The 24576-nt window shown below is 34.0% G+C and overlaps 1 protein-coding gene across 1 annotated transcript in view; it reads right to left on the minus strand.

The window, feature by feature from the left end:
• FCHO2 (FCH and mu domain containing endocytic adaptor 2) overlaps nucleotides 1–24576 on the minus strand; it is a 121324-nt gene that overhangs the window by 20389 nt on the left and 76359 nt on the right. Inside the window, 8 exon segments of the mRNA XM_040451044.1 lie at nucleotides 2089–2218; nucleotides 6640–6743; nucleotides 11972–12066; nucleotides 14487–14529; nucleotides 16160–16184; nucleotides 16660–16671; nucleotides 18134–18309; nucleotides 18589–18646. Of these exon segments, the coding sequence (XP_040306978.1) occupies nucleotides 2089–2218; nucleotides 6640–6743; nucleotides 11972–12066; nucleotides 14487–14529; nucleotides 16160–16184; nucleotides 16660–16671; nucleotides 18134–18309; nucleotides 18589–18646 (643 nt within the window).

Genomic DNA, 24576 nt, shown 5'->3' on the forward strand with positions numbered 1-24576 from the left:
TCAAGATTATATTGCACATACATAGTTCAAAAAAATGTTTGCATATTTCCTGTATTGAGTCCTTAAACTAAGTATAAAAGTCTAAATTTATAATGTATTATTCCAAATACATAATTTCTTAGAAATAAAAAATCACCTGTATTTATAAGGATATTATGTGTTCTAATTTTGGTTTAATTGTTCTACATTTAAACAACCGTATGTTCTGAAAATGCAGAGCTTATAAAGTTGAAGAAAGAGGTACCTTCCTGTAATAATCAGTGGATATTTTTTGAGAATTATTTACAGCCAGGAGTAAAAAACACTCCCAACTATTTGATACCTTTTTGCCTCTAACTTCACCTCACTATATGGATGGCTTTCCTAGGAGAGCCTTTGCTCTGGTAAGTTAGGTATTTAAACTAACATAGTCTTTCTGCTGCTTTTCTAACCACTTTTTCTCTGATTCTGACAACTTTAGGGGTAAGATTTATGGACATTTCTTAATGTTGAGAAGGAAAAAAAAGCAAGGAGATGAAGAAAATGCAAAAATACTGTTTTTATAATTGGGGATTTGATATCAATAAATCCTATACAGCAACTGGACATAATTAGTACAAACTGAGAAAGTTAAACCTTAGAGTTATTCTTGACTTCTGAGACACCATACATTGCTGAAAAAGGAAAAAAATGAGATAACAAAGTATTTTAGATACACTTTAGGATCATTAGTCAACACACATATATTGCTTTTGATACAATACCTTGTGAAGTCTCACAGTGCTTTTCAATTTCAGAGAGTGTCCCAATCAAATTATCATCTTCTATCATATTTAAATAAAACAAAATATTGTAGGAAAAGAAAATATTTGCAAGAAATAAGAAGGATCAAAAACTTAAAGAGAGCTGAATAAGCATCATAATTTTAAAAAAGGGAACATTTATGGTAGATTTAAAGTATCTTTGTTGCACAAGATCCACATTATATCCAGCCTGCCTGTTTCCTCCCTCACCTGTGGTTCTACTATTGCCTGCCCTGGCCCAGACTAAAAACAAGTATGTACCTACTCAATCAAAAATATATTCTATTAAATTCAAATCCCTTTAAATAATTTAGAGAAAATGGAGACCTAAAGCTAATTCTGTTTACTCAGACCACATGTCTACTTCTAAAAAGATTCATCTATGTTTTTTATGACTAAAATACAGAGTTTGCAAAAACCAAAATTAACAAAATCACATATACAAACAAAACACAAGAATAAAGTGCTCATTATAGCTTTTTTGTTATACTAAGAGTGGGTGAGAAAAGTAATAAGAATTTGTAGAAATTAGATAAAAGTGAAGATAAAAAAATGTCTTGAGCAAAATCTAGATGTAATAAAATATTGGACTTAATTGCTAGGGTTTAGGTTTATATACCTATGTCCTAATATCTACTACTTTTAAATATTTAGGTTTAGGTTTATATACCTATGTCCTGATATCTACTACTTTTAAATCTTGAGGATTTAAATTCTTATAGAAATATATAATTGCAAGCACAAAACTCCTTCCTTAAATTGAATCGTTATTAAAAGCTCTTAGGAGTGTAAGCATCACTTCACATTAGAAAGGCCTGCATTATATACAGCCTTCAATTATTTATACTGGTCAGTAGTTTATAAATTTGATGCATTCTTTTTTTTTTTAATTTTTTTTTTCAACGTTTATTTATTTTTGGGACAGAGAGAGACATAGCATGAATGGGGGAGGGGCAGAGAGAGAGGGAGACACAGAATCGGAAACAGGCTCCAGGCTCTGAGCCATCAGCCCAGAGCCCGACGCGGGGCTCGAACTCACGGACCGCGAGATCGTGACCTGGCTGAAGTCGGACGCTTAACCGACTGCGCCACCCAGGCGCCCCTAAATTTGATGCATTCTTAACAGTGTTAGAAAATTCTCCTATTCAGATAGGGAAAATGTGGCTAGTTTGACAATGCCAGGTGTGTCTACAGAAAACTGAAGTTTCTTAATGTTAAATTTTTCACGAGCTCATTAAAAAACAAAATTCAGCCTGATCATACTTTGGATGCTAACTTTCACATATAATCTATGATAATCACTTACCTACTGTTGGAGTATTGGCAGCACTTAATGAAGCCGAAGAGGAGATAGAGGAAGAACTTTCCGCCCGGGCTAAAGGAGCTGCAGGAGGTGGGCTGGTATTGGAAGTTACAGGTGGGCTGAATGGCCTGGGCTTAAAAACAAAAAGTTATTTACCAGAATGGTAAAACCATTCCTCTGTTATTAGAAAAGATATTTAGGTATGTTAAGATTAATTTTAATATAATCAACCAAATTTATTTTCTTTTAACTAAAAAGTTAAGAGTTAAAAGTGTTTCTTTTAACTAAAAATAGAGATGGCATAAGTCAAATCATTTTCAAGAATATGTTAAAGGCAGAGAAGGCTATTTTAAAATAATGCTGTCAAGAGAACCTTTATACATTAAACATTTTCTCTATTTCAATAAGTATACTTAAGACAGAGTTTCAGAGGTTAAATTATAAGCTTAAACATCATGAAGGCTTTTCTTTCATACATACTGCCAAACTGCTTCCCAAAAGGATTATTCACTTTACTCCCTATAAATAGAATATTTCTCTGCACCTTTGTCAGCAATGAATGGATGAGCCTTAGATGGAAAAATAATTTTAAAATAGATAAAAATAAGATGGGCATTTTACCTTTTAGGAGTTGTCTTTGTTGGCTTTGTCTAATTTAGTTTCGGGGGAGCTTAATATTACCTGAGCTTTCACTAACCCTTTGCTTTATCTGCTGCAAACACTTTGTCCCTAAATCTTGCTCGCCCTTTATTTCTTGGTGTTTACAAATCTGTCCACATTTGCCTTTATAATTCCTTGTAACGCTTTCTCATTGAGACAGTTCACTCAAAAAAGACGTTTGAGGAAATCTTAATTCTATTGCCTTCCCACTTTTCTAAACATAGAAATACATATGAAAATTTGAACTTCTGTTCATTTCTTTTACTTGGGTGAATGGATTTTTTCCTTCCACATTCCTAAGTGTTCCAATAATACATGAGCAACACTTCCTAAAGGGTTTCATTTTTTTCAATAAGGCATATTTAACTTAGTTAAAAATAACATTTTCCTGCTTGTGAAAGTATTACGTAAATGAATATAATACTTATTCAATGCCTACTATGTGTCACTATGGGTCAAGCCATGGGTTAGATACACTAGATACAAAGCAGTGAACAAGAAAGATCCTGTTCCTGTCTTCAATTATTTGAGGAATATGAAAAACTAAAGACAAAAAAACAAAAACAAAACACCCTATAAGCACTCCTACACTAAAATTAGTCAACTCTCTATTGTATGAATATAAATTTACAGACAGACACATAAAAATTAGGTACCATCCAAAGTGTTTTATACTAAGTAACCTCCCACTCCCTCAATTAACTATTTTTGAACTATTAGTTCCAGAGAATAGCTTTTTGATGACTGATTATAATAACTACTAGATTTAAAAAATATAGCAAGGCATAAAAATGCAGCTCTGTATACAGATAGAAGTGGTGCAAGGCATGAAGTCAAACACATATTAAACCCAACAGCTATGTGAAATCTATAAGCTTAGAAAAAATCTTGACCATGTACTGTAGGAGAAATTTCTCCTGTAGCAACATGGCCTCATGACCATACCATGTGGCTACATTTTTACAATTTACAGTTTAGAATGCACATTTTATAACTTTCTAGGAAAAGACAAAAACAGCTCTTAAGTGGTTTTCTGATTTTGGAATGGCACTGTCCAGTACAGTAGCCACAGCACTTGAAACGTGGCTAGTTCAAATTTGAGATGAGTTCTAAGTATAAAACAGATTTTGAAGACAGCACACACAGAAAAGAAACTCTCCATCTTTATAGTGATTACACTGTAAAATGTTTTTTTTAATATACTGAGTAAAATCAGTTAATTTTACTGTTTTTAATGTGGCTACTAGAAAAACTTCAGTATCTGCTGCGTTATATTTCTGTTGAACAGCACTACTTAAAAACAGCAGTTCTTAAACATGCATCAGAATCACTTGGAGGGCCACTTCCCAGAATTTCTGATTTGTCTGGGATGGAGACAGAGAAACTACATTTCTCCCAATCCTAGGTGATGGTAATGCTGCTAGTCTGGGGACCAAACTTTGAAAACCACTGCTCTAAACAATGAGGCAATCCCAACAGGCATGTGAAAAGGGTGTGTGATTATACACCCTTTGAGCATCTAGTGAAAGGTAGGTGCCCTCTCCCCAAAAAAGTGCACATCCAAGCAGGCAAGGAAAAGGGCACTTCGATGTACAGCTGGAGAGAATTAAACTTTCTGGTGGGCAATACAGTAATAATCATCAAGAGTCTTAAAAAAGGTGCATACCCTTTAGTTCATGAATTTCACTTTAAAATTTACTAAACTAATACAGTAATAATCATCAAGAGTCTTAAAAAAGGTGCATACCCTTTAGTTCATGAATTTCACTTTAAAATTTACTAAACATAAAGTCTGCGAAGAACAAAAGGATATTAAGACATTGTTTATAATGAAATCATTAAGACAGTACTGACTAATGAAAACTTGGAAATAAACTAAATGTCAAATCACGTCTCTAAAAACCTTTGGAAATTTAATGCTGACAGTGGTGTTACAAGATACAGCATTTATGCTCTGCAGCTGTTTCAATTTGTGCTCCCTGAAGCCCTCAAAGGGTGGTTTCTAGAAGGCTCTCAAGGCTGCGGTGGGAGTAAAGGATGAAAGATTCAAGTATAAAAGTCCCAATTTTACTTATTTAATACACTTGCAACTTAAGATTATTTGACAAAAGATTCTACCACTTGAAATAAGTTTGAAATCTAAAGAGTAATTCATGAAATTCAAAGGTGTTCCCAAAATATTTTCAAGTGAAGAATAAAAAGTATGTTTGACATTAAAAATGTACACATATCATTCACAGTAACTTTTCTGAGCAATTACTTCCACTCCACAATGTTCTACGTATCTAACACACAGTAACTCACTGAAGTCTCATACCACCTGTTATCTTTATACTTCTTAACCTATAAGGAAATAAGAGGCTCCAAGTACATAACTTGACTAATGTCGCTCAGGTAACTATTGACTAATAAGCTTGTGCTTTTAACAACTATATTTTACTGAGTCTGAATATTTAAGCACTCAAAACTTAATGAAGGGATATATATAAAAGTGTTAACTGCATATCTTTGAGTCATGAAATATGGAAGGGATTTTAATTTTGTTTTCTCTATTTCCCAAATTTCACATGATCATGTACTGCTTTTGTAATCAGGAAAAAATCCCATGTTATTAAGAGGTAGTCATTTTTATATTCTATGAAAAATAATTATCTCCTTACCAGCGTGTATCTAGTCTTTGATCTCATATCCTTAAGTCTGTTCGTTAGGGTAACAAAAGAAAGAGGTCACTATTTCAGCACTTGGTGCTCAAGCCTTTTAGATTTTTCATGAAACATCTCCTATGTGACAGGCATTATGCAAAGTACTAACGTGGCAAAGGCATAGTCCAGTGAGGGGAACACACACAAAGAAAGTATATACAATGTAATTTGTGCACTAAGAGAAATATGAGCAAAGTACATGGGTGGGTATAAGGAAGAGAGTGATTAAATCCACTTGGGGAGAAGTAATGATCAAAGAGGGATTTAGCTAGATGGTATTTAGCTGGATCTTAAAAAAAAAAAAAAAAGAGGGCAGTTTCCTATATAAACAACTGAGGGGCATTTCCGTAAAGGCTGCAAAGTAAGACGTGGATACATAAAAGAGCATGATGTGTTTGGGGAACAGTGGAAGTTTCAAATGGCTAGAACGTTAAGTTGCAAAGAGGAGAAAGTTGGACAGTTAGTCTGGTAATAATGCAGGTTGTTGAGGCACCTTTTTAAAGAGCCTTGTACATTCAGCTAAAACATTCAACCACATGGACTACAGGCAACCAATGGAGAGGTCTATCTAGAGAAAAAGAAGATTAAGCTTGACTTTCAGAAATTTAATACTGGCAATTAGTGTAAAACATAACACACAGTAGGTAAGAAGCAAGAAGACTGGTTTGGGAAAGTCTCTCTCTGAATATAATTCATACATTTTCTTTAGTTATCTGACAACTTTTGTAGACCAATGTTTTTTTCTTTAAGCAACATGTACTTTCACAAGCCAGTTAAGTAACATCACCTCCAGTCTCTTTATACATAAAATAAAGCTGGACTAGATTCCCTCCAGGATTCTCCTGGCAGTACACTTCTAAACCCTAGGAAAAGGTCACCATCTCTTCCATAATATTTGACTTACAGCAGAATTATATGAAAATTGCTTCTTAATTGTCAAAGAATGGGTACTAAATGGTTATTCTTATAATGTGCTAACTTTCTCAGGAAATCTCCTTTCTTCCTGAACAATGTCTTGCTCCATGTAACATGAGGAAGTAAAGGAAGTGTTGGCTAGAAAAATTTTCCTATAATTTGAAGACTCAAGTAGATAATTTCAAGCATTTAATGGTAAAGGGGTATATAGAAAACTATTTGCATCTTAAATCAAACAGTTATAATTAAAAAAAAAAAAAAAAACCTGAGTACATACTATTTCATTAATCCCACTGAGTTTGCCTGAAGTAAGCTTTGGTCTGGAAGCAGGCCTTGGAGGTGGGACAATGGTGCCTACAGAAAGAGGAGTTGTGGGCCTGGCTGGTAGGGGGAAAAAGAGAATTTGAAGAAAACCATTAGTATGTAACAAACCTTACATAAATACATTCTATTATAGAGGAATTCTTAGGACTCAAAGCTAATTTTTCAGGAGTTTTGTAATATACATATTATATACCTATAATATAATTATAGATACTTGTTGAAATACTGGAAGTCTATCAAATATGCTTTTCTTGAAGCTAACAATATTCCTAAAAAACAAAACATTGACTTTTCAGTAGAATTGACACACGATATAAAGTGTATTCCTGTTTCAATTCTTTACACCTATAAAAAGATAAAATGATAAATTAGCTAGTTAAAATACACCAATTTCAGGCCTAAGGTCTTTAGTTTATTGCCAATACATCTACTTACAGAAATGCAAGACCAAACCTTTGAAGCAACACCTTCACATGAACTCTAAATAAAACACTTACCTTAATTAAACTTAAAGGTCAAATTACAAGTTGAACTACACTGTAAAGTTTCTGGTGATAATTAAAAGTATTAAAAATACCTTATTTATGAAAAAATTCCTGTTCCTAAATCCTACATAAATTTAATGTTCACTGTTTTTCAATGCCATTTACAAATTTTGCCATTTCATAAATCAGATACTAACCAGAGTAATTCTAATTAAAAATAACTCCATCGTAGTAGAAATTAATGAAATTCAAGTGTACATCATCACAATTCACAAATGTATTAGAATAACCAAAACGAAAGTGAAGAATGGAAGCTGATATGTTTAAATCATGGTATTTTAAATGATTTTCAAATCCCTTTGCTTCAATCTAAAAGATGGGACTGTAATTCAAACTGAAGAAGAGAATATGGATGGGAAGAATATAATTCATTAAGTTAAGTTTGCAGATGTGCAAAGTTAAAAATATATGAATGGGCCTAAGTATATCCATGGAGAAACAAAAGGCTGAGGATCCATGGTCACTGTCAGAGGAATGCAGGTGTGAAAGGAAGGAGAATAGAGGTGACAGGAAAAGAGCTAAAGAAAAAGGTAGTCACACAGGAGTGAAAGTAAAGGCATGAGGGGTATGGAATCATTCAGAAAGCACATACAATGAAGGGATAATAGATACAAGCATAGTTCAAGCTGCTTGAAGAAAACAATAAAAAGCTGCTAAGAACCCCTATGTAGATCCCAAGGCTGTTGCCTTCTTCCAGTGAACACTACTTTTTTTTTAATGTTTTTTTAAAATTTATTTTTTAATTTATTTTTGAGAAACAGAGAGACAGAGCATGAGCAGGGGAGGAGCAGAGAGAGAGGGAGACAATCTGAAACAGGCTGCAGGCTCTGAGCTGTCAGAGCAGAGCCTGACGTGGGGCTCGAACTCACGGACTGTGAGATCATGACCTGAGCCGAAGTCGGAGGCTCAACCGACTGAGCCACCCAGGTGCCCCATGACATACTTACTTTAAAGACAGGTTCGTTATCAATGAAACCAGCACTCATCACTACTCAAGGCATTTCAAGCCTATGAGAATGTAACATAGTAGAGATAGTATGTATACCTGAGCTTCATCACTGACAAATGGATTGTCAATGTATTAAGACTGACTCAAACCAAGCCTGGTAGAACTGTTAACATTCAGCTCTTTTAAATAACCACAATTTGCTTTTTCAAAGTCCAAAAACATGCTGGTTTCAAGGAAAGATTCAATTACCATACACTCAAATCAGTGGGAGACAAAGAGTTTGTGTTGCGTTCTAAGTTCAGTGGAAGAAGGAGAAAGCAGTTGAAAACCAGAAGCAACAGGAAAATTCTAGAACAAAAATATGAATCTACATAGCCAAATAGTTTTCTTATTTCAGGTTAATGTTATTTTAGTCCCTCAAAACTAGAAAAATATAGTAATACAGGAAGAAAAGCAGGAGCTCAAACTTTCTATTAACCGAGGAAATTAAGTATGAGCATAAGAAACTTAAAGAACATAAGAGTAAAACTCAAGGTCAAAAATATATAAAGCCACAATTATTCCTGTTTGCCCAGAGAAGTAAAAGGTAACTCTTAACAGCTGGTAAAAGTATAAATATTTATATATAAACAAACCCCTCCTCTGATAAACCTTACTATAGACTATGTCTTCTCTGCCTGTAGATTTTTTTTTAATTTTTTTTTTTTCAACGTTTATTTATTTTTGGGACAGAGAGAGACAGAGCATGAACGGGGGAGGGGCAGAGAGAGAGGGAGACACAGAATCGGAAACAGGCTCCAGGCTCTGAGCCATCAGCCCAGAGCCCGACGCGGGGCTCGAACTCATGGACCGCGAGATCGTGACCTGGCTGAAGTCGGACGCCCAACCGACTGCGCCACCCAGGCACCCCTCTGCCTGTAGATTAAATGAGCTCTGGTGCTCAGCAAAAATCCCTGAAAATAACGTTTTGAAAAATATTATGCTTTTTTTTTTTTTAAGGCTGGTTTTCTTGTATTAACTCCAAAACTGATTTAGTCTGTCTTACCTCCTAACATGTTGGGAGTTTTACTACTAGCCAGTTAGGCACTTGTTGCGTAACACAGCACTATCACCTTTACACCTTTTTAGACTTGTATCATCATCTCTTTTCAACACGACTAACATTCCCTGAAAGGCAAAGTAATTTGACATCATTTTTCAGACTATATAGAAAGGTTTAAAAATGCATATGAAAGTGAACTTAAAAAAAAGTAGCAAACGGTTAATAAATGTTTTATTTTCTAGCTACTGCACATCAAATGGCCACTAAATGAAAATGAATCCTTTTTGTCTGAAATTAAAAGTGATAGGGGTGAAACATTCTTCAGACAGTTAGCAAGAGGAAAAGAGAACTTTTTTGAAAAGTAAGAAACTGTGTTAAAGAAAAAGAGAGGGGTGCCTGGGTGGCTCAGTCGCTTGAGCGTCTGACTTTGGCTCAGGTCATGATCTCGCCGTCTGTGAGTTCGAGCCTTGCATCGGGCTCTGTGATGACAGTTCAGAGCCTGGAGCCTGCTTCGGATTCTGTGTCTCCTCTCTCTCTGCCCCTCCCCCACTCATGCTCTGTCACTCTGTCTCAGAAATAAACATTAAAAAAATTTTTTTTTAAAAAAGAGAAACTAAGGGCAGAGTTAGAAAGAAATTTCTGTATCACTAAAGCCTCTGATTTTCAATGTGAAAATTTTCATTAAGGATTCTGAAAAATAATTCATAACAGTGTATTAACAAAATTAAAATACACTACTTATGACCTTCTTCATTCTAAATACAAAACACCATTCTGACATTTTTACTAAACAAAAACAAGACCTAGGGGTGCCTGGGTGGCTCAGTCGGTTAAGTGTCCGACTTTGGCTCCAGTCATGATCTCATGGTTCGTGAGTTCGAGCCCTGTGTCGGGCTCTGTGCTGACAGCTCAGAGCCTGGAGCCTGTTTCACATTCTGTGTCTCCCTCTCTCTCTGACCCTCCCCCGTTCATGCTCTGTCTCTCTCTGTCTCAAAAATAAATAAACATTAATAAATAAATAAATAAATAAATAAACAAAAAAGAGACCTTCATGACAACTTCAGTTTTGCCTGTACAATTAACCTTCCTTATATAATCTATTAAGTTAGTTTTATAAAACTACTAACAAGCCCACTGAGGAAGGCTGTAATGCCACTTCAGAATATGTTCAACTGTCTTTTGTTGTTTCTTGCTATTTTACAAAGTATTAGATACAGAGCACTTTCCCTTCAAAATTCCAAATTGGAGTTAAGGTTGCCTAAAATCTACAATTTCTTTTAAAAATTGGTTTATAAATAATCTAATTTTAAATACTAGTGTTTATTTCATTAGTAGTAAAATGATTCAGCATGGATTATTGTTTAGTTAATATGTCAGAGTGCAATGAACAAAGACTTTCTAATTATAAGATCCAGATTTGATCAGATGCTTCATCATTTCCAATTTATATGCTCTTACAGAAGTTCCTGATCATCTTCGAGCTTTACGTTTTTTCATCTACAAAACAGGGACAATAAAATGGACTTCATGGAGCAGTTAATGAACTTAAAATAGACGATATGCAGCTCCTAGCAGAGCAACATGACAGGAACTCAGTCAATTCAAGTTCTCTCCAACCATTCTACCACTCTCCTAACCTCAAATACTGAATGGCATTTCTGAAATCCCAGAGAAGGCAGAAGATCAACTTAAAGTGAATTTTGTTTTATTTTTTTGCTTTGAACAAGCAGTGATTTTATTCAACAAGCATTTGGATGCTTGCTTTGATTGTTGGCTAATCGGATTTTATATTTTGAAGAAAAGAGAACAAATTCTTGTCAAAACACCAACTAAAAAGCATTCATCAAGTTCTTTTATATATTGCTTGGGAAGCACTAACACCTTTCTGGAAAGCAGTTTGGCAATAAATATCAATGGGTATATCTTGGGATTCAAACGTTGTACTGATAAATTATAAGGATATTATGAAACATGTACACAAAATGTGTTCTATTCATGGATGTTCACAACACTAGAAAATTGGATGCAATTCAAATGTCCAATAAAAAAGGACTGGTTACATTAATGCACATTCATGCAGTGGAATTATCTATAAACATGCTGTGGGGTGCCTGAATGGCTCTGTGGTTGGAGCATGCAAGTCTTAATCTTGGGGTTGTGGATTTGAGCCCCATGCTGGAAGTAGAGATTACTTAAGAAAATAAAATATTGGGAAAAAAAATTATTTGGGCACAGATAAGGGAATGATGCATAGAAATAAATACATGAATGAAAAAAAAAACTGGTTTGATGTATTTTTGTTTAAGCCATAGGGTCTTTCAGCTAAGTTAAGAGAACCAGTACAAAATCACTTTTACCTGGCAATATGCGAGGACAAGTTAAAAATATTTTTGATTGTTAAGAACAACACACAAGTAATGAACAAATCAATTAGGAAAAAAGTAACTAATGCATTCCTCACTTTAAATATATATATATATAGGGGCGCCTGGGTGGCGCAGTCGGTTAAGCGTCCGACTTCAGCCAGGTCACGATCTCGCAGTCCGGGAGTTCGAGCCCCGCATCAGGCTCTGGGCTGATGGCTCAGAGCCTGGAGCCTGTTTCCGATTCTGTGTCTCCCTCTCTCTCTGCCCCTCCCCCGTTCATGCTCTGTCTCTCTCTGTCGCAAAAATAAATAAACGTTGAAAAAAAAATTAAAAAAAAAAAAAAATATATATATATACACACATATATATTTATATACATTTACCTGATGATGACGACGAAGTTAGTGAAGTAGAAGAAGATGAATCTAGAGATGGTCCAAACAGGGGATCCCAAGCAAGTAAATCGCTGGTCCCCTTCCTACCATAACATTTAAAAAACAGATTTAATTAAGGAATATTTTATTAGTATAAAATCTAGTCACTTATTTTTATATCACAGAATTGGAATAGCTAAATATATATGATTTAAAAGTTGGGCATTCTACCAATGGAATATGTGAGGAAAGTTTAAATTTAAATTTTATATTAATAAATAATTCGTTAACTGCTATAAGCAGACCCTCCAATAACATTATGTGAAATCGCTAGGGTGGAATAGAGAAGATTAATTCCCATCAATCACACCTTGTTATACTCTAGCAATCTTTGGGGTTCTAAGAACAGAAATCATTTCAGCTTTATAAGAAAAGCAATAAAAGGGTCTAAAACAGCTGCCTACGGACAGAAAGGTACTTAATTAATCCTACAATAGTGTCCTAGCCCCAAGTCATGGATAGAAAATTTCTTTAAGTGATAGGAAATCAGGTACAAATTTTATAAGTCATATTTAAGTACTTTTTAAAAAATCTTTAGGGGCGCCTGGGTGGCTCAGTCGCTTAAGCATCCAACTCTTGATATTGGTTCAGGTCATGACCTCATGGTTTGGTTCCTGAGTTCAAGTCCTGCATTGAGCTCTGAGATGACAGCGCAGATTTCTTTCTCTCCCTTCCGTCCCCAAAAATAATTTAAAAAAATAACTATTTATCCTCTTCTTTCATCTTTGAAATTGTCAAGTACAGAAATAAGCCCAACAGCTTACTTGATATAACCCTGATATAACCTTCAAAGGCCTGATTGTTATAGTAGATCATGCAAGGGCAGGACTTCTCCCTGGGCAATCCACAGCCTGGGTCACTGAGGCAGTCTAGTGAGTCTAGTGAAATGTTTGGGTCACTCAGGTCTTTTTATGAAAGGTAACCAAGACTATCGACAAAAGCATCAAGAACACCAAAATTCAAGTTTCAAAAAAGTCAACATGCTGCATAACCAAAGATTTCCCTCTACTGACCCCTTGGAATCCACTGGCCTAGTTACTCTCAAGATTGAACTTGCAGCTCTTTACTTTAATAAAAACTTTTAAATCAATGTTTCTTTTTTTTCATTTTAGTCATACACCTTTTAAGATGTCTCATCTCTAAGATACTATAGTACCTGAACTTTGCCACTACCTCTTTTTAAAATTTTTTTTCTAGCTTTACAGAGATATGACTGACAAGTAAAAATTATATATAAGATGTAAAAAAAAAAAAAATTAATCCCATTAAAACAGTATTTTAACGTATCAAACAGCCATTAATTTTTAACATTATGTTCTCACATCTTAGAAAACAGGCTCATTACAATAAAAATGGTACAGTTATCTATAAGCACATATCTAGTACCTCAACACGCACTTACATGGAAGCATACCACACCTTGTATTTAAAACCTAGGATCACAACTGCATAAATTACTGAAAACAAAATTTTAAAACACTGAACTTTACCTTTTAAAATGATAAATGAATACCACCACTGTGCTCAATTAATGCCTAACTTTAAAAGTATTAAATAATTTTAAACTCTCCATTTAATGAAGACTACTTTTACTTACACAAAAGAAAAAAAACATTAAAAGAATATATTCTTACTGACAGATAAAGAAATGAAAAAAAAAAAAACACATGAAAGAAACACTGGCTTAAAGTATTTTTTCCTTTTTAAAAAGAGCTAGCAACATGGTTTCTAGCCCTCTCCTTTTTTAACTTGAGACATCTTCTTGTTGAAGTTCATTAAAAGTGCAGTATATTTTACAGGGTTACAGCCAATAATTGTAGGAAAAAAACGAGAAAATTTCCATGAGAATAACTAGTTAAAATACAGACATATATGAACTTGGGACACTACCATTTATTTAGAAGTAGTAAAGCCACCAAGGCCAAATACAGTTAAATGGATTTTTTTAAAAATTATAAAAAATAGGGTCAAGTGAGAAATAATTTAAAACAACCAGAAACCCCAAAGAACAATTCACAGCTTAGAGGATAAACAACACTGTACTCTAATTGAAACTGCAAAGATAGTAAAATTTTCTAAGAAAAAAGTATAAAAGAATGATATCTAAACACATTAAAGAGGGAAGGATGAATAGGTGGAGGGCACAGTTAAACTATTCTGTATGACACTATAATGTATGGAGACACACGTCCTTGACCATTTGTCAAAACTCATAGGACATACAAGACCAAGAGTGAATCTTAATGTAAACCACAGACTTTGGGTGACAATGATGTGTCAGGGCAGGCTCAAAAATTTTAACAAATGTTTCATTCTAATGGGGGATTATGATAGTGAAGGAGGCTGGGTATATGTAGGAGCAGAGAATATACATGCAAAAACTGTATCCTCACCTGAATTTTGTTATGAACCTAGAATTGCTCTAAGTATAGTCTATTTAAAAATAAAAAAATGTGAAACTTACTCATTAGATCCAGCACATGGCTTCGATTTTGTTAGCTCTTCACCTAATTAAAATCAAAATATGAAACAATTCATAATCTGAGTAATAAAATACTTAAATGGAAAGAGACACTAATATATCTCATTACTATGAACAATTTAAAAATTATGGAACTGATAACATAAATCGAATTTTTTTAATTATGAAGAAAAGGAAAATAAGCCTTTAGCAAGTTTTCTAACAGACTTAAGAATATCAAAATAATAACTGAACTCCTGCTATATCTTCATTTCTTTTAACACCTCTGGTAAGAAATTACTTAAGTCAACTAAACTGTCATATTCATGAAAATAAATTTGGTGTTCAGATGAAAAAAATATGGGCGAGAACTTTAAAAATTAGAACATATGTTCAAATACTTAAGTATTACTCAAAAATGATAAGTGATGAATCATGAAAGCATTTTTTCAAGCTGTAAGAATATTATTAATGATTATATTGACCAAAAGTAGTTAATTCTTGAAGGATGTCGTATCTCGAAAAATTAAAATTTTTATAGCACTCTAAAGCAACAGTCTTTATAAAATAGTCTGTTTTGCTCCCTTTTGCATTAGTAATGTGAACCATTTCATTAGCAACTATTATACAGAGGGGAAAGCATCAGTAATATGCAAAAGTCATGTTAGTTCATAAGCAAATTTCCCTGTACTTTGATGTCATGAATCACCAACATGTAGTTGATGAATGCAAAATGTATCAACATAGGTAACTGCAGCAAACTACAAGGAATACCACACTGTATATGATGCCCCTTCATGTCACATTGTCCCATCTGGCTCAATGTGGCCCTTTTTTTGGCCTCAAAGTACTTACTGTGCTGTTCTCCTCCATGTTTCTACAATTTGCCCTTATCTCCATAACTCCATAAAAGGAGCCCACTTTTATCCTCATTTTCCCCACATCCCCTATCATCAAGCTACTCACCATTTTTTTTTTAAAGTAAAATCCTACTTTTAGTTTGATATAATGCATTTAATAGGTCTTTTTCATTGTGCTAGAATTTTTAATAGGATTGATGTTACGGTTTATATTAACCATTTTGTTTACAAATTGCATAACTTTTGAGTAGGATGCCTTAACTCCATTTTTCTCACCTTTGTTATTTTAATGCATGACTCTGCATAAGATGTTAACAACCCCCTAAATTTTTTTAGTATAATTAAGTTACTATACTAAAAACCATGGAAGTAGGGTGGCTCCATAGCTCAGAGGTTAGAGCAATGGTCTTGTAAAAACCATGGAAGAGAAACTGCAATTGTGATAGGACAAATAAGTAAAGCTAAAGCTTACTCATTCTCATTAGTCCCTTCTGGCTCATGAGGCTGAGTTATGTATGTTACATTCTCAAACAGAAGCTACTAATTGGCTTTGTTGATTTCTGAAAAATGTTGTAGCCAAGTATTAAATTTAAAGGCATGTCTAAATGCTAAAATAAATAGTATATTTAAGTTGTCTCCTGTTTAAAGTAAGTATCCATCTAGTCTGTTGCTAACAGTCATGATGAGAACAAAGCATTTATTTCTATAAATAAATAAATAAATAAATAAATAAATAAATAAGGCTACCATAAGCTCAGCAAACTGCCTGATAAATTTTAATAGATATAAAATAATCAATTTAAATGTCAAACTTACTAGATGAATTCCTATTCATCTGCACCTAAAAGAGAAAAGCAAAAACTAAAAGTTGTTAAACAAATAATTTAATTTGGTAATGAAATACTTCATAAAAATTTTTCTTAATATATTTTTTATTTTTTAAGTAGGCTCCACACCCAACACAGGGCTTGAACTCACAATGCAGACAGAGCAAGAGTTGCCTGCTCTGGCTGAGCCTGCCAGGAGCCTACTTCATAAAATATTACTGGGAACCTAACTTTAAGTTGTTTTCGGTATATCTGCTCAACTGTAAACTACATAAAAATTGTTAAAAATGCAGTATTTTTTATAGTAAAAGATAATACATGTATCTTTAACACTCATAAGTTTTAAAATATGATAATGTTAGTGCCTACAGCAAGATACTTTGATCTGCAAATTTAAAAAACTTAACACAAGTATTCTGAAAAACAATGTTCGAACATTAAAATGATTTTTTTAAGTCCATAGGTAATAATATAAAATCTTGCACTTACTGGGCTGTGTCTCTAGTAGTACATGGAAAGAAAAAGAAAGACATAGTGTACATTTTAGAATTTAAAAGAGCTTATTTTCTTGGTTTCATAATTGGTCTATTACCTTCTAAACCATACCTAAAAATCTATACACCTTAAAACACATGCAGAGCACTGTTTGGGGTAGGGGACATGAGCTAGATGAGCACACTGCTCAATAAAATATACTCAAAATATCCTCTTTTCAAACCCAATATTAACTATTAAACTGTTGTCATTATTATTTATTTTCTCAGTATGAAACTACAATGTTCAGTTTTTTAAAAAATAGAAGAGAGAGAAAAGTACAAAAAAAATTTAAAACCACTAATGCTTTCACTAACAAGAGCAAGGTGCTTAACATTCTGGTATATATTCCTCTAGGCTTTTGTTTTATTTACACATATTTTTAAAATTAGTTGTATTCTTATATAATAAAAATTTTTAGTCATTTCATAGCTTCCTACTTCATATATATATGTGTGTACATATATATGTATGTGTATACATATATGTATATATGTGTACATATATATATCATAATTTAATTTGGGTGTTAATCTTAAGGTTAAATAGCAATGGGAGAATAAAACCTCACTTCAGAAATCAGTCTTTTTTGTACAAAAAAATAAATTCTAAAAGTGCATGACTGAGAGAAAAAAACTTTTTCCCAAATACAGACTTCTTAAAATATATAACAATATATAATAAAAAAATATGAAATGGGTAATACTTATTCTGTACTATCAAGGACAACAGGTATAATATCAGTTATGATGAGCATGTACAGATAAACTGTCATTCTAAGACATGCTTTTTTCTCATTGTTTAACATTCCTGAATTTAGACTATGACATCGATGGAAAGATTAGCTATGGTGATTTTTTTCTCCTCCAAAAGCTGTTAAATATGGGATCTTAGAATTGAGGAACTAAGCATTATCACTAAGAATTCTTATATTTGCCTTTTTTAATAAAAAGTATGAAAAAACAAATATTGCAGTTGCAAAAGCATGCAGACACATAATGTTTAAATCCATTTTTACTGAATTCCTGTTCATATAAAGTTCATAAAATATGGATGAAAAACTTTAAAATTAGATGAGGAAAAGATTAATTAATACTGCCAGTTCAAATTTCTGAAACATACAGACTGGAAAATAAAATACATGGCAGAAACAGATTTTCTACATTTTTGTTTCCCAGTAAAACTTTCAAAAGGAAACAAAACTAAACCAAACTCAAATTCATTTGCCTATATAAAAATCAGACACTGGAGACCTCAATAAAACTGACGACAAATTATAAAATATCTCCTTATCCAATATGCTTAATTAACTATTCCTAATGATATTTTATTTTATTATTCCAAAAATTAAGCAGATGCAAGTAGATAAGGTTAAAAAAAAATAAGGCTTCTACATGAAGAGTACGAACTTGCTCTTATTCTTACTTACAGATATTGCTGGGGACAGTGTGATATTTCCTATAGATACTTTTAATTCATCCAAGGAAGCCATTGTGTGATGTGAGTTATTTGGATGCACAGGTTTGATTTCTATCCGATATTTCTTTGGTTCTTCATCTTCAGAATCAGAATCACTAGATGAGTAGAAATGGTTCTCTTTGGTATGTGAGTATCAGTTAAAGAATTTGGTTCTTAAGTGATCTTAATGCATAACCAGTTTTCATACATTTACAAAAAGGAATATAAAACCTTTAAGAGATAAGGTAGACTTTCACAGAAACAGAACTACTAACTCATTAGTAAAAACATGTCAAACTATTATGGAGTCACATTTTATTATAATTAAAAATTTGAAGTTTTTATTAAACAACAGATCATTTTGTTATAACTGTCTACTTATATGCTAACACAATCCATAGGAATATCCAAATGATGAAAGGATATCATTCTGATTTGCTTCTGGTTTTATACTATAGCCTTCTTCATCTACATCAGGAATGTTCTATGGGAAAAAAAATAAAAACTGTAATCATGGATCCTACTATAGAAATACAAAAGATTAGCAAAATAGCTTCAACTATTATAGGGGCTATGTCATTTATCAAATACCAACAGGCTCATACAATAATTAAGTGGAAAAGTTACATCTTTTTGGTTAAGTTAGCTTCAGATCACACTTTATGCTTCAGATGTCTGAAAGAGAAAAGCACTATAAAATTAAGTAAGAGAAGCACTAAAAGGAAGAGAATAGGTGTTTGAGCAGGAACACCAACAGTTCTGTAGATAACCAAATTTTCATCCCAGTCTTCAAAGTGGAAATGAAAGATGATGAAATCAGAGGGCTGACAGTCTCAATAAATGGAAATATTTATCAAAAATACAGAAAAAAACAGAAATTAAAGATGACCAAGAAAATTAAAACTATACTAAAATAATCATCTTACCCATGAGCCAGGCAAATTTCAAAAGCTTGAAAATATATTCTGTTGGCATAACTGTGGGAAAATGTACTCTTAGGCTTTGCTGGTATAAATAAAAAATAGTACAATCTCTAGAGAAAGAAATTTAGCATTATCTAACAAAAGTAGAAACATATTTACTCTCCCACCCAGGAATTCAATTTCTAAGAATTTACCCTGAAGATACACCTCCAACAATTTAAAAATATGTATATAACAGATCAAAGATGATCTGTAACTCAGAACTGCTGGAGAGCATCTAATGTCCAAGCATAGTTGAATAAACTACAGTACACACAGAAAACAGAGTACTATATATCTATTAAAAAAATCAGAAGTTTCGGGGCGCCTGGGTGGCTCAGTCGGTTAAGCATCCGACTTCGGCTCAGGTTCATCATCTCACAGTTCGTGAGTTCGAGCCCAGCGTCGGGCTCTGTGCTGACAGCTCAGAGCCTGGAGCCTGCTTCACATTCTGTGTCTCCCTCTCTCTCTGCCCCTTCCCTGCTCATGCTGTGTCTCTTTCTGTCTCAAAAATAAATTAACATTAAAAAAAAATTTTTTTTAATAAAAAAAAAAATCAGAAGTTTCTATGAACTCATAGCGAATGACTTCCAGGAAAAACTGCTAACTGAAAAAAGCATATAAAGGAACATATATATCTTTTAAGTAAGAAAGAAGGGAAATTTTAAGAACACAGATCTCTTCTTTATGGGGGAATAAAAGCCACTGGAAGGATCAATCAGAATATAATAAAGTTGGTTACCTACAAGGGAGGGTGATGAAGTGTAAGAGATAAAGGATGGAGGAACACTTCTCTAAGTATGCTATGTTAAGAGAATAATCCCATTTTTAAGAAATACACATTTAGGAAGTTAGGGATGAAGGACCATAATGTATAGAATTTATACTAAAATGATCAGAAAAAGAATTATATACACATACATAAACACATGTGTGTAGGGAGAATGCAAATAACTTCTAACTTACAAAAAATATACAAGAATAAAATAGTTCCAAAATAATTTTTATATGAAATAAAAAAGATCGCCAAGAAATGCCAGTTGGAACTGGACAGCCAATATTCTTGTACTGGGAAAGTTTACTGTTCTTCGTCCATTCACTTGCTAAGGCTCAGAAAGAACAGTATGAAAGATGATCTCAGTCACAGCATAAGGTCAAGGAGAACAAAGAGCAGAATTAACATGGCTATAGCTTCCAAACTGAATAAAAAGCCTACTGTAGCCAGCGGTGAGTTAACAGACTGGATAAAATCTAGAAATGAAAAATCTAATACAGAGTGAAGAGTAGATTCTATAGATTAAAAGATGAAAAGGGGTATGTGGGTGGCTCAGTATGTTAAGCATTGGACTCTCAATTTTGACTCGGATCAAGATCTCACGGTTTGAGAGGGCGAGGCTCCAAGCTATCAACATGGAGATTATCTCACTCCCTCTCTACCCCAACCCTGCTTGTGTGCTAGGGCCCTCTCTCTCCCCAATAAACATTAAAAGAAAATGATGACAAGTGATACACTTATAACCCCTAGAAATAGAGCACTTTAAGTTCTGCATATTGTTTGCTAATATGTAAATAATACTTTAAAATACTTTAAGCTTTACCAAAATGGATCCATTAGAAATCAGAAAGTTTTTATAAAATACTTTATTCTTGTTCCCAGTACCCTAAAAACATACAGATATGCAATCTCCTAGAAGTTGTAAGAATTTGTTGATACCACTTTTAAATTTGTTTACAATACACTATACAGTATGATGTAATAATTTAAAATAATGCCGAGCTGTTTTCTACAGGACTGAGTAAGCTGCTTCTGGACTGACCTCTTAAAGATTACAACTATAGATTCTGGCTAGAGAAACTACCGGGGGGCACCTGGGTGGCTCAGTTGAACATCCAACTCTTAGTTTTGGCTCAGGTCATGATCCCAGGGCTGTGGGATAGAGCCCCGCATCGGGTTTTGTGCTAAGCATGAAGTCTGCTTAAGATTCTCTCTTTCTCCTTCTGCCCCTCTCCCCAGTTTGTGCTCTCTAAAAAATTAATTTAAATTTAATTTAAAATTAATTTAAAAATTAAAAAAAACTATCTGAAGGTAGTGAACAGTGAAAACAGAGCCATATGTTCAAAAACTTTATAAATAAATCATAATGCAGTTCTAAAAAAGGTTCAAATAACCCTCAGGGAAGGCAGGAAAAAGAAAACAAAATGAAAACCAAAGATAAAATGACACACATAAGCCCTGTTATGTCAATAATTATGGTAAGCAGTCTCTATCAAAATAATACTAGCATTCTTCACAGAGCTAGAATAACACCAATATTTGTATGGAACCAGAAAAGACCCCATATAGCCAAAGCAATTCTGAAAAAGAATACCGAAGCTGGAGGCATCACAATCCCAGACATCAAGATGTATTACAAAGCTGTAATCATCAAGACAGTATGGTACTGGCACAAAAACACTCAGATCAGTCGAACAGAATAGACAACACAGAAATGGACCCACAAACGTATGGCCAACTAATCTCTGACAAAGCAGAAGAGAATAGCCAGTGGAATAAAGACAGTCTCTTCAGCAAATGGTGCTGGGAAAACTGGACAGCAACATGCAGAAGAATGAACCTGGACCATTTTCTTACACCAAACACAAAAATAAACTCAAAATGGATTAAAGACCTATATGTTAGATGGGAAGCCATCAAAATCCTAGAGGAGAAAGCAGGCAAAAACCTATCTGACCTTGGCCACAGCAACTTGTTACTCATCACCTCTCCGGAGGCAAGGGAAACAAAAGCAAAAATAAACTACTGGGACCTCATCAAAATAAAAAGCTTCTGCACAGCGAAGGAAACAATCAGCAAAACTAAAAGGCAACCTGCGGAATGGGAGAAGATATTTGCAAACGACATATCAGATAAAGGGTTAGTATCCAAAGAACTTATCAAACTCAACACCCAAAAAACAAACAGTCCAGTGAAGAAATGGGCCAAAGAAGACATCCAGATGGCGAACAGACACATGAAAAAATGCTCAACTCACTCATCATCACAGAAATACAAATGAAAACCACAATGAAATACCACCTTACTCTAGTCAGAATAGCTAAAATTACCGACTCAGGCAATGACAGATGTTGGTGAGGATGCAGAGAAAGAGGATCTCTTTTGCATTGCTGGTAGGAATGCAAACTGGTGCAGCCACTCTGGAAAACGGTATGGAGGTTCCTCAAAAAACTGAAAATAACCCTAGGACCCAGCAATTGCACTACTAGGTATTTACCCAAGGGATACAAGTGTGCTGTTTTGAAGGGGCACATGCACCCCAACGTTTACAGCAGCACTATCAACAATAGCCAAAGTATGGAAAGAGCCCAAATGTCCATTGACGGATGAATGGATAAAGAAGATGTGGTGTGTATGTATGTATGTATGTATGTACACACACACACACACACACACACACACACACACACACACACAGAATGGAGTATTACTCAGCAATCAAAAAGAATGAAATCTTGCCACTGGCAACTATGTGGATGGAACTAAAGGTATTATGCTAAGCAAAATTAGAGAAAGACAAATATCGTATGACTGCACTCATATGAGGAATTTAAGATACAAACAGCTAAACATAAGAGAAGGTAAGCAGAAATAATATAAAAACAGGGAGGGGAACAAAACATAAGAGAGTCTTAAATATAGAGAAGAGAGGGTTGCTGGAGGGGTTGTAGGAGGGGGGATGGGCTAAATAGGTAAGAGGCATTAAGGAATCTACTCCTGAAATCATTGCTGCAGTATATGCTAACTTGGATGTAAATTTAAAAAATAAATAAATAAATAAATAAATAAATAAATAAATAAATAAATATAAACTGTCCAAAGATAACAAAATACAGATTGGTAGAATGGATTAAAAAACATGACCTAACTATATGCTGTCTATAAGAAATTCACTTCATATATAACACCATAGATGGGGGAAAGTAAAAAAAATAGAAAAAACATACCATATAAAAGTTAATTAAAAAAAAAAAAAAAAGATGGGCAACTGAGTGGCTCAGTGGCTTAAGCATCCAACTCTTGGTTTCGGCTCAGGTCATGATCTCACAGTTCATGAGTTCAAGCCCATGCTGGGCTCTAAACTGAAAGTGTGGAGTCAGCTTGGAATTCTCTCTCACCTCTCTGCCCCTTCCCCAGCTCATGCACACTCTCTCTTAAAATAAATAAACTTTAAAATAAAAAAATTAGGGCAGAATGACTGTCTTCTTGTTAGATAAAACCAGACTTCAGAAAGAAAATTACCAGGGTCAGAGGGGACATTGTGTCCATAGAAAAACCTGTACTTGATTGTTCAAAGCACTTTTTTCTAATAGCCAAAAACTGGAAACAACTAAAGGTCCTATGATAGGTGAATGGTTAAAACAAATTTTAGTGCATCTATACCATGGAATATTACTATTTAACAACAAAAAGGAATAAACTATTCATACATGCAAGAAGCTGGGTGGAACTCAAGAGAACTGTGCTGAATAAAAAAAAAAATCTGAAAAGGTTATGGTAGGATTCCAATGTTATTTAAAACATTCTTGAATTGACAGAATTATAGAAATGGAGAAAAGATTATTGGTTGCCAGAGGCTAAGGAGGGTGGTGATGGAAGAAAAGTGGCTGTAAAAGGGCAATCAACACAAAAGACCAAAAGATCCTTGTGGTCATGGAAATGCTCAGACTGCATTAATGTCATCATCCCAGTCATGATACTGTATTTCTGCAAGGAGTTATGAGGAGAAAACAGGTGAAAGGCACACGAGACTGCTCTGTACTATCTTTGCAACTTGCTGTAAATTAATTCTTTCAAAATAAATTAGGATTCTCAGTATATCAGATATTCAGTGTTGAAACTATTCATAGAAACTTGGGATTAAGAAAAATTTAGACATTACCTGTTTACAATCTTTGTTCATTCAATCCATGATTTCTATATTATGGCCCCACACTGTTGGAGCAAAGCATGAGGCCAAAGCAATATGAAAAAAAGAGCAGATAACTTAACCCACTAATCTTAAAAGACAGGTTTGGATAGTGGTGGTAGTGATTTTAAAAAAATATATTGGAATAATTAATTAATTGGAGGGCCACCTGGGTGGCTCAGTCAGCTAAGCATCCAACTCTTGATTTCTGCTCAGGTCATGATCTCATGGGTTGGAGCCACACATTCCAGCTCCCAGCTGGCAGTGTGGAGCCTGCTTGGGATTCTTTCTCTCCTATCTCTCTGCCCCTGCCCCCACACGCTCACTCTCTCTCTCTCTCTCTCTCAAAATAGAGAAACGTTAAAAAAGGTTAAAAAAAAGAAAAACTAAAGATGTAGTCCCTCAAAATAATTTAATTACACAGACCATTTAGAAACGGAACAGAAATTAAATGGTAATTTCCCTACCAAGATGTCTAGACCATGGAT

The sequence above is a fragment of the Herpailurus yagouaroundi genome, unplaced genomic scaffold (genome assembly GCF_014898765.1).
Source record: "Herpailurus yagouaroundi ecotype Mexico unplaced genomic scaffold, PumYag 29, whole genome shotgun sequence".
Lineage (NCBI taxonomy): Eukaryota > Metazoa > Chordata > Mammalia > Carnivora > Felidae > Herpailurus > Herpailurus yagouaroundi.